Raw genomic sequence first — 10,672 nt, 5'->3', positions numbered from 1 at the left:
CAAGTCAGCACATCCTGTGTTGAAATATCATGAGCACGCACTTAAATTCTAATTCAATGATACAAATTAAAATTGATGATAAGTTTACTAAAAAAATTATTTCAATAAAAATCAGTACATAAATTATAAATTTTTGGTGATATAATTCATATTGACTTTTAATTTACATATATATATATATATATATAATATAAATATAACCATTTACATCAGACTTCTCACATTGACTATTTTACAAAATGACTCATTCGTAATTTCTTTGCTAAACAATTGTGACTGGTATTCGATATAAAACGTTTGCATTTTCAGAAAATGTAACAAAATTATTGATGAAGAGATGTAAAAATTTGGATTCCAATATATAAAAATTAATATAATTAATATTTGAATATAAACAATCTACAGTAAACTATAAGAAAATATGTACAGCCTAAAAAACATTTCAAGATGTCCTCCCGGGGAGAAGAATGTTGTTAATGTTGAATTAAAAATCACTATTATCAACGGATATCATGAATGTTACACAGATAAAACTCCAGAGTAAAAAAAGCAGAATACAATTATTGTATGAAAACTGTTTGAAACAGAAATGTTGTATTAAAATCAGACCTAACTCATCAACAGTGTGATATGAAAAGTACAAACAGTATAAAAACTCCCCAAACCATTAATTGCCAACTAACTCAATCCGTCTATATTTTTTTCGTTTGTTAGATACTGGATCTTTGAATAAGACAGGATCTAACCGTAAGTTAGAACGTAACAATGGCATATAACCGAAGACAGCTGCAAAAGTGTTCAGACAAGTCTGTCTCTGTACAAAATGATCTGGATCGTTCCATGGGGAACGGCTACCAGAAATTGGTTGCTCTTTATATTGCTTACGTTGTGTAACTTTTATTGGAGGGCGCCGAGTAATATGACTAACCAAGAAATTCATTAAAATATCTTCACAATTTTGACTCTGCTCAACAGTTTTATGAAGTAAAGGACTCAACCATTCAGTATACAAAACGTTATAATATTTATGATAAAAAGCCGCACCTGTTAGCACTATAGAATAGTCATTAGTCCATTTGGATGTGTATCCCCATGTCGCTTTCGAATCGTCCCAGTAATGCGATCTGGCTGGATAACCTACAATACGATCGGGAAACCTTTGCCATACCAGGAAAGCAAAATCTATTTCATCTGTAGTAAGTACAGAATCTTCATCTAGAGATAACACAGCAGCCGTTTTGATTTCAGCCAATGGTCTGAAGCGTTGAGAGATACTCTCATCTGCAGATGCTTGCACTATATGAAATGAAACATTGGATGGCAAAACAGGCCATCTGGAACGACTTGGAGTTCTTTTTTCACTAGCCCATACTATGACTATACTTGATATGTAATGGCTTTTCGCTACATTAGCCACTAAACGATGTAATGAATTTGAAGGCATCGGAGCTGAACCCATTTGGCAGTATATAACAGCAGTAAAAGCATTTTCTACAGACGTCGCTGACGGAAAATCATCGCAAACATCCGAAAACGTTGTGAGGGTGAGTAAAGCTCCAGGCAAGTTATTCCAAATTGATCCATCCCTCACCAGCTGTTCTGGAAGCCTCTCTCTGATAATCTGCAATGTGTATAAATATCAAATATTGAATGGAGCAGTCGCTATTTTGTAATATATCATCAAGGTTAGGTTGAGCTTTCTGTAATATTTTTCCAATTTACAGTAAGATTAGGTTAAGTGGTCTGTTACTTCATGATATTTTTTGTTATATTCATTGGTCAACTCACCTCCAAACTAGTATAAACAATTTTTTCTATAGATGAGAAGTATTTCTCCCAAATAATTTGACTCTGCTGCCTAAGCTTCAATATTCTGTCTGGAGTTACTGAACGAATAACCGAAGGTACTTGAAGTAAAAGCCTTTCATCTGCCCAAATTACAGCTTGAGTCCAGTCGATTACTTCGTCAAAGGGCAATGCCCAGTCATTAGAAAGTAAAACAGGTATACAACCCGCTTGAAGTGCTTCCAAGAATCTATAGGAGCCCAGCCTCCTACCACGAGGAACCAAGCAAAATGTAGAATTATGCAGGAGGATGTTGTAGTCGTATTTGTCATAGTCTTTGTTATCTTGATCGCATCTTTCATCTTGCATGTCGCGCCAACTTTTGCCATGTCTACATGTCGTTACCATAATCATATCTCTGGCATTATGCAAATGATGCAGAGAATTTCTTGTGTCTGAACCTATACCATGCACATACCTTTTTCCTTTGAAAGCTAAAAGGTAACTTTTTTGGAGTGGAAACGAGTTAGAAGTTACCGAACCGGGTTCACCTCCCTTTTCAGGATGACCTTTGTGAAACAGTGGAAAACTGACATCAAAACCTGTTCGCACATGACTCTTGGACATACTTGCTTTGGCTAATATGGCCAATCCAAAGTCGAAATCCAGACTATGCTCGGTATAATTAGGCCATGTTCCTGAGTATAAATTGAATATAACGTGGTTCAAACCATTATTCCAATGAGGTAGCCGATGTAACCTAGTTTGAAGATTCCTAGCATAATCGGAACTCAACCTGTCCCTGTCTAGTGTATCCATACTAAGTACAAATAGACACGCGTCCTTTGGGTCAGCAGTATAATAACGCGATTCTGTAATCACGTTTAGTAACTTTTGATAGGAACTACTAGGTGTAGTACCTTCTTCTGTAGGGTAAACGTACACCTTAAATGAACCCTGACATCGGCTAAAATCGAAGCATGTTTCCATTCTACACAATTCGGCATTATTAGAGTTGATTCTCCCTTTCAGTCTGGCACCTCCAACACCTCCTGTTAGTCCTTGCAAACTGTTGAAGTCAACAAATCTTTCAAACTCCTCTTCTGGAAATACATAGCTACTTTTCAATCTGTATCCACCAAAATAGCAATAAGCCAGGAAAGCACATGAAACAAATACCAAAAGGAGGTATTTCTTCTTGGCTTGCATTCTTAAATTTAAGGTTTCACATTATTTTCTGTATAAAACGTCCGTTGTTCATCACTATGACTCGACAATATTTTGAGGTAAAAACGGTGCTTTAGATCCATTATAATTTATTTATACAACTGTCACATGGTGGGTCCTAACTTTTACTTGATTAATTCCAGGAATTGAACCAGGAACTTGGATTCTTGCAGCAAAATACAATAATTTATGATAAATATTGACATGACAGAAACTTGACACTAAACAGATGACAAGTTTTTTGAGGTTACTGCTAGCGATACGACTTTTCTATGATTCAGGGTTGCGTTCACCCTTTGTTGCGTTCCTCTTTGGTTCACCACAGCCTTCAGACTTAACACTTGTGTTAAGAGGGCTGTGCATTCACAAACTTATTCTGAGCGATTATTCGAAGCGTTTACGAACGTCTTCCTCGGGGTATGTTCTCTGAGCATTAGTCATACTCCTACCAAAGAGGTTCCTCTATCCTCTTTGCCCGTACTCTAGTCTCCAAGTATGTTTGTGAATGCAACCAGGGAGAGCACAAATCCACCAAATTTTCTCATCGTTTTTCATGCATAGCCAAACTGCTCCAGCAAATCATTTATTTACTTCCGGCTATAGATTAATCAGTGGGCGCTTAATAAAATTTCGGCGTAAATTAATTACTCCACAAAACAAAAGCAAAATTTACGAAAAATAGAAAGATTGCCTGAATAACAGAATAGTGTATTGTCCCCTGGCTTGTTCTCACCTAATAGAATGCCTTTTTTATTCTGCAGAGTTAATATTTTGTATTTGAGACATTAATTAATACAAGCAGTTTTAAAAAAGTATTTATTATCAAACACAATATCAAAATAAAACTATCAACATTTAAAAATTTTGAGGTAGAGAGCATTAATGAGAAAACTTTTATGAAAATTTTATGTAGGCATAAACATATGTTTAGCTTGACAAGGACTCTTCAATGTCCAAGTTCATTTGACTCTTTCATATGTCTGTTTATCTAGTAACATTTAAAGCTTTGAGTGTGTGTAGGGTGTATTTAATGTTGGTTCAATTTCAGGCACTTAAACCTTCCTCTTTTTCTTCGACTCTTCATGAGTTTCACTCTTTACTGTCCTCTTTTTGCCACAACTTTTATCTGAAGATTGTTTTGCTGGTTTAACCTTGTCCTCTGTTTCAGTTTCCTTATTCTTTCCATTTTTTCCTTCTGTTTTGTTTGGACTCTTGCTATCACATTCCTTGTCCTCATTCTTTTTATTTGAGGTCTGTAAATACTTTGTGATGTTTCCAGATACTTTAGCGTTTGGTCTATATTTTGCACAATAAGTTTTGATGTCATATTTTCTGCTCAGACTGTAGTCCACCATAAAACGTATCTTACCAAACACAGGCCTCTCTTTGAAACCCTGGTCATGAATACCACATATGGACCACATGACACCTGATAAAATGTGATTATAGTTTTTACAATTTGTCACAAAATCAATACCTACTTACCAACAAAGCCGTTAGGATCACTTCCGTCGATGCTGTATTTGTCATTCAACCATAAGGCTGTTTTAATTGCTTTCTCTGGAGATTCTGTCCACTCCAATATCTTCTTACACCAATACATTCTCATATATCCTTGAAGTTTTCCCTCTGTAACTAACTGAAACTGTGCGGAATTCCATATTGGATCATGTGTTAAACAGTTCTCAAACTGTTCAGGCGTATAAAGAAAATCTCTTTTATCGTCCCTGCAAGTTCATAAAGCTGAGTATATAGATAAATAATCACATAATTTGTTCAAAGAGTTGATTGAAATTGTCTGAAAGCTAAAACTGCAAGTTACTTTTCAAGTTAATCAAAAATTCAATGTAGCAGAATTACCTATGCAGGTTCAAAGTTTCTTTAGCCCATTTATCAGCCCCTTCGAAACTGTCATAATTAGGGTTGTACAGGCAAAAATTATCACATATTTCTTTCCTTATGATAGCTTCTTCTAAGAATCTCTCGCATTGAGTAGTCCATGTTTTCTTCAGTTTAGATACCTCCAATGCAATCCTCTGAGCAGATATCTGACCTAAAATATTGATAATTGAAACCCCCATTTTGTCTTTTTAATAAGGCATACTGAACCAACCAAAATGCAACCATGGAGACAGATTAGATTGATGTTTTTTTGAAGGTTCATTGCTACTGATACCATAGTATTGTAACCGTTCTAAAAGGAAGGTTCTCAGCATCTCGATACCACCTTCTTCGCCAGGTTCAGCCCAAGTTATTTCTTCAACAAACTCAATATCTAATTTGTCATTTTTGGACCACTCTAAGCCTGGTTTGATCACCTGTAATTAAATCCACATATTATAACATTCTAATGATATAGTTACAAAATTCAATAGACAGCTTATAACATTCGTATTGAAGTAAGCTGTGGAATGTTTTGTGTCTAAACATTGTACTCAGTTTGTACCACTGAGAGAGTGAAACCTGAAAAGTGAGAATAGATGTTTCAGTCACTAGAGTAATTTTCAATATGAAAACTATATGTGGAGTGGAACATTTGTAAGATAGTTTCATCTAACTTAAAATGTTCTAGTAAAAGCTAAGCATTATTGTCAAGAGAAAATTAACCTTTAAAATTCCACAGTCTACATGACATCGAATTTTTTGACATACCAGTTCTTTCTTCTCCTTTTGTTTGCTCACTGCAGGGAATTCAGTGAGGTAAGTAGGAAGTTGTTTTAATATTTTGGGACGAATGGATCTTGCTGCCCTTTCAAGTTTATCAGAAGCAATCCAACAGGGTACAATATTGTGGGCATCTACCTGCAGGATCGTTCAAGAATGTACGATTATCTTGAAAGTTATGATTTGAAATTACCTGAACAATAGCTACGTTGCTAGGCAATAATTCTTTCAGTTTTTCCTGCCAGTTTGTGACAATCCTAAGAGGAAAGAAATCGCACACCAAACATCCAATATCATTAGCCTGAATTATATCAACCAATTCTAGAGGAGATTTCTTCAATAAATAAAATGGAATATTTAACTTCTCCAAGTCCTTCCTAACATGTTCGAGTCCTACAGTATTGAACAATCATATGTGAATAATTGAGATTGAAAATTTTTACATCTAATAATTTAAATAAGATTATTAAATTGAATGCTTCTCATGCTGCATTCATCAAAACCTGAATGACTTATTCACCTTTACGCAAAAATCCAGCTTGTCTTGTAGTTGGATAGAGTTCTTTGTAATCGTCCAAAAAAAAACATACATGTAGAGGTACCTCATATTTAAAACATAACTTTTGGGCGAAAAGGAGAGCCCAGTTATCGTTAACTCTAGATTCCCTGCTCATCCAATAAATTATTCCTTTGCTATCTTCCCTTAGATCTTCATATTTAGAAAGCAGTCTACATCTATCTTTCTTGAATTTGAATTCTTTGATACTTTTACCAGCTTCACTCCTTTGTGTAGCTATGTTCTTAGCAAATATTTCCTTAGCTAAATCTTTCAAAACGTTAGGAGCCATTTTCTTGTGCAACAACAGTAACAACACTCTAGAGAATGAAATTTCGTCTTTTATAAAACTGCCAAAACTGGTTGTGTTTGGTTGTCAAAACCAAGCAACAACACAAATCAGAGATAACCTGCCTCTGATCCACAGATTACTGTAATCTGTGCTCTGATCTGAGCGTAGAACTTCTAGAAAAGATTTTCTATGGTATCCCCATAGAACACTTATAAGATCACAGATTACAGAGTGGATAAGATCAACCCCAAGGAATCCGGCATCCTTACCAGAAATAGCGATCGCCAGTGGTGTCGACAACGTTTCAAGGAAGTGATTTTTCCTTCCATGATTCATGCAAATATAATATGAATAGTTTTGAATTTAGAAGTATGATCTTTTCTTTCAGGTCAATTCTAAATGATGCAACTGGCCTAGCCTCTTCTAGCTATGGACAAGACGGAGATGATGCTGCGTTTCTCATCACAAAACAGGTGGGTTGATTCATCAAATTTCTTAGAAACTGTCACGAACTGGAAAGAACATTTCTTCTAGGATTTCTAGACTGTTCATTTCTCTAATTATTGCTCCATTTATTTTCCATGATCTAATATATCGATTCTGAATTCTGATTAAAATCACAATTTTTTTCTGCAGTGGCGTATTAGCAGTCTTGGCCGCCTTAGGCCCTTCGCCATGTAGAATGTTGAATTCAACCAAGTAATTTTCACTCACAAAATTACCGCAGATCTCAATGCAATATGTATTCTGAAAGAGAAACACTTCTCGTAATAAATCTCGAAATTCCATCTACCTCGATGCAACCGTTCGGTCTTGACGAAGTTCTGACCCCATCGCGTATACCGGCTATCGAAACGCGTATTTCCCAGAAATATCACCATAATCACCGTAGATCTTAATGCGATACATTTTCTGAAAGAGCAACTATTCTCGTAATAAATCTCGGGATTTCATTCACTTCGGCGCAACTGTTCGGTCATGACGAATTTTTAACTGAACCCATCTTTTTGGCAATTTTTCGACGATCGGCTTTCGATACGCGTCTCCGAGGAAAATCAGCGTAGATCTGAATGCGACACATATTCTGACAAAGCAACTCTTTTAGTAATTAATCCGGCAGTTTCACCGACCTCTCTGTAACCGTTCGGTCTTGACGAATTTTCAACTGAAATTTGCAATTTTTGAAAAATGCCATTTCAACGATGAAGATGTTAAAGAAGGGCGATAGTTTCACGAAATTGTTCGGAACAGATTAAGCGTATTCGAAAACGTATATTTACAAACCAAACTGTCAAACAGAAAATCAAATTTTTTTCTTTTTCACTTTTCATTTTAGAGTTCACTTTGAAAGGCTCTCTAGAGCGCAATTCTCCATTCAAGCATAAACTGTTTGGTTTTCTGGAATCAACAAATCAACTTCATTACATGGGTAATATGAAAGCCTGATTGTAGAATGTTGAATAATGTGAAATATAATAATTTTCACTCACTCTGTATGTAGGCACTTTGAATGATTTCCTTTTATCATCAGAAATTGGTTTGTTACGATTTGCCGCCCCCTAAGAAATATTTGGCTGCCCTAGGACGGGCCTATTGGCCTTAAAGCAAATCCGCCACTATTTCTCTTTAGGCACCACTAAAGATTTTCTAAAAAGACTTTTATGATCCATGGTCATATCGAAATTGAATTAAAGATAATGAAGCAGAACGTTTATGCCTCTGGTCATGACAGAATATTGGACTATTGGAAAGAATATAGTTTTTCGATTTCTGAATTTTCGCTATTTTCAACATAACCTGTCCCTTTTTTTTCTTTTTTTCATAGGTTAATCTGGATACTCGTCCTACCTACTTCAGAGTCCTGTGAAAAGATTTTTCCATATTGGTTCAGGCATGGAAAGAAGAAAGCCAACGGATATTAATCGTCGTCCAGGCACTCACAAACTCATCGAAAGAAAATTATATTCCTTTTTGAGGACAGCAGGTTGAATGTTCGAAAGGCCGGAATCAATTTAGATGCATAACACATATCGCTTAGATCATAAATTTCTCAATCAATTTCAGTTATCGCTTTCCGCCTTAACATTAAGCCCTTTTCATTGTCTAATGTGTTATTCATAATTTCCTTTCACAACATATTGTAAATGTTAATTTCAGTCAGAAGTTTTGGTAGTGTATTTTCTTAGGAAAAATAATAAACGTTGAAAAATTATCGATTTTTCATTTCCGAGTTTTTTGTAAATTTAAATAAATTTCAATTTCAATTTTGAGCCATCGTTGCAGTGCACCACTGCGCAACAGCGTCCCCTTTCGTTGTACTGCGGAATTTTTTGTTTGTTTCTGTTGTGCACCGCCAGGGGCGCCCCAATCGTAGTGCAGCACTGCGTTTACAGCTCCTCTTTAGTTGCAAAGTAATTGCAAAAATTTCGAGCCCGAGCACTGCAGTTCCCAGCGATACGTTTAGTACTGAACTGCGCCGCCAGGGGGCGCTGCGGCCACTCGAAAAATTTTCGAATTTAGTTCCGAAAACACCCGCCAGGGGGCGCCACAGTCGCTCGAAAAATTTTTGAATTTAGTTCCGAAAACACCCGCCAGAGGGCGCTATTTTTAAAGTGGCAAAATCACGACTTTCGCTGCACTACTCTTGCGATTTCAGGGGGCACTGTAATTGCAAAAATTTTGAGCCCGAGCACTGCAGTTCCCAGAGATACTTTTAGTACTGCACTACACCGCCAGGGGGCGCCACAGTCGCTCGAAAAATTTTTGAATTTAGTTCCGAAAACACCCGCCAGAGGGCGCTATTTTTAAAGTGGCAAAATCACGACTTTCGCTGCACTACTCTTGCGATTTCAGGGGGCACTGTAATTGCAAAAATTTTGAGCCCGAGCACTGCAGTTCCCAGAGATACTTTTAGTACTGCACTACACCGCCAGGGGGCGCCACAGTCGCTCGAAAAATTTTTGAATTTAGTTCCAAAAACACCCGCCAGGGGGCTACAGCAACTTTTGAAATTTTTGTAGCCCCCTGGCGGGTGTTTTCGGAACTAAATTCAAAAATTTTTCGAGCGACTGTGGCGCCCCCTGGCGGGTGTTTTCGGAACTAAATTCAAAAATTTTTCGAGCGACTGTGGCGCCCCCTGGCGGTGTAGTGCAGTACTAAAAGTATCTCTGGGAACTGCAGTGCTCGGGCTCAAAATTTTTGCAATTACAGTGCCCCCTGAAATCGCAAGAGTAGTGCAGCGAAAGTCGTGATTTTGCCACTTTAAAAATAGCGCCCTCTGGCGGGTGTTTTCGGAACTAAATTCAAAAATTTTTCGAGCGACTGTGGCGCCCCCTGGCGGTGTAGTGCAGTACTAAAAGTATCTCTGGGAACTGCAGTGCTCGGGCTCAAAATTTTTGCAATTACAGTGCCCCCTGAAATCGCAAGAGTAGTGCAGCGAAAGTCGTGATTTTGCCACTTTAAAAATAGCGCCCTCTGGCGGGTGTTTTCGGAACTAAATTCAAAAATTTTTCGAGCGACTGTGGCGCCCTTTGGCGGGTGTTTTCGGAACTAAACGTATCGCTGGGAACTGCAGTGCTCGGCCTCGAAATTTTTGCAATTACAGTGCCCCTTGAATTTGCCGGAGTAGTGCAGCAGCACTCCTGATTTTGGCGACTTTGAAAATAGTTGAATTGCAACTAAAGAGGGGCTGTAAACGCAGTGCTCCATTTCATAGTGCATTTTCAAAAAATGTTTCTGTAGTTCACCAGTGTAAAATTTGGGTAACAAAAAGCAATAGAAAATCAAGAAAATTTATTCGAATATATTGGGGAAAATATCACAAAAAATATAATTCTTCAAGTTTGAATAGATTTGGTCCATTTTCCATTTGCCTTCTTCTATTGTCCATTTGGAAATATTCTCTTGCAGTCGAGTTATAAATGTACCTGTAAAAAAAATTTTTTGTTAATCGTCGATGAAAGGAGGCCTTTTTTTGTGTCGTATCTCCTTTAAATTGGGTTTATAAATCATGCCGATTCCGATTCTGCAATGGGCAAAATTTAATAACCTCCCTGTAAGATGGTATGGAATGGAGGAATCGAATGGAATGAACCAACTCGTTGAAAATAATTGTTTTTTCTGAAAAATGAGTTCAGAATCAGAATCAG

General features: G+C 37.0%; 2 protein-coding genes across 2 annotated transcripts; both read right to left on the bottom strand.

Annotated features, from left to right (window-relative positions):
• Nucleotides 1–101: 101 nt before the first annotated feature.
• On the bottom strand, nucleotides 102–3,256 carry LOC123321334 (exostosin-1). Its single transcript, XM_044908824.1, has 2 exons — nucleotides 1,789–3,256; nucleotides 102–1,621 (listed from the first exon to the last, which is right to left on the bottom strand). Exons 1-2 carry the CDS (start codon nucleotides 2,992–2,994, stop codon nucleotides 668–670), a joined length of 2,160 nt encoding a protein of 719 aa, XP_044764759.1. The 5' UTR covers nucleotides 2,995–3,256; the 3' UTR covers nucleotides 102–667.
• Nucleotides 3,257–3,814: 558 nt separating this feature from the next.
• Nucleotides 3,815–6,660, bottom strand: LOC123321338 (deoxyribodipyrimidine photo-lyase-like). Its single transcript, XM_044908829.1, has 7 exons — nucleotides 6,197–6,660; nucleotides 5,870–6,069; nucleotides 5,665–5,814; nucleotides 5,126–5,330; nucleotides 4,873–5,065; nucleotides 4,498–4,739; nucleotides 3,815–4,441 (listed from the first exon to the last, which is right to left on the bottom strand). The coding sequence occupies exons 1-7, from the start codon at nucleotides 6,522–6,524 to the stop codon at nucleotides 4,065–4,067; spliced, it is 1,695 nt and encodes a 564-aa protein (XP_044764764.1). The 5' UTR covers nucleotides 6,525–6,660; the 3' UTR covers nucleotides 3,815–4,064.
• Between the last annotated feature and the right edge of the window lie 4,012 nt (nucleotides 6,661–10,672).

This window comes from Coccinella septempunctata, chromosome X (genome assembly GCF_907165205.1).
Source record: "Coccinella septempunctata chromosome X, icCocSept1.1, whole genome shotgun sequence".
Classification (NCBI taxonomy): domain Eukaryota; kingdom Metazoa; phylum Arthropoda; class Insecta; order Coleoptera; family Coccinellidae; genus Coccinella; species Coccinella septempunctata.
Note: the sequence above shows the minus strand (reverse complement) of the source record. Positions and strands in the feature narration are given on the sequence as shown.

Coding starts and splice junctions, on each gene's coding strand:
- LOC123321338 (XM_044908829.1), bottom strand. CDS start 6,524: ATGGCTCCTAACGTTTTGAAAGATTTAGCTAAGGAAATATTTGCTAAG. Junction 5,815..5,869: donor GCAACGTAGCTATTGTTCAG/GTAATTTCAAAT, acceptor ACGATCCTGCAG/GTAGATGCCCACAATATTGT. Junction 5,066..5,125: donor GTCTCCATGGTTGCATTTTG/GTTGGTTCAGTA, acceptor TCAATATTTTAG/GTCAGATATCTGCTCAGAGG.
- LOC123321334 (XM_044908824.1), bottom strand. CDS start 2,994: ATGCAAGCCAAGAAGAAATACCTCCTTTTGGTATTTGTTTCATGTGCT. Junction 1,622..1,788: donor TTGTTTATACTAGTTTGGAG/GTGAGTTGACCA, acceptor TACACATTGCAG/ATTATCAGAGAGAGGCTTCC.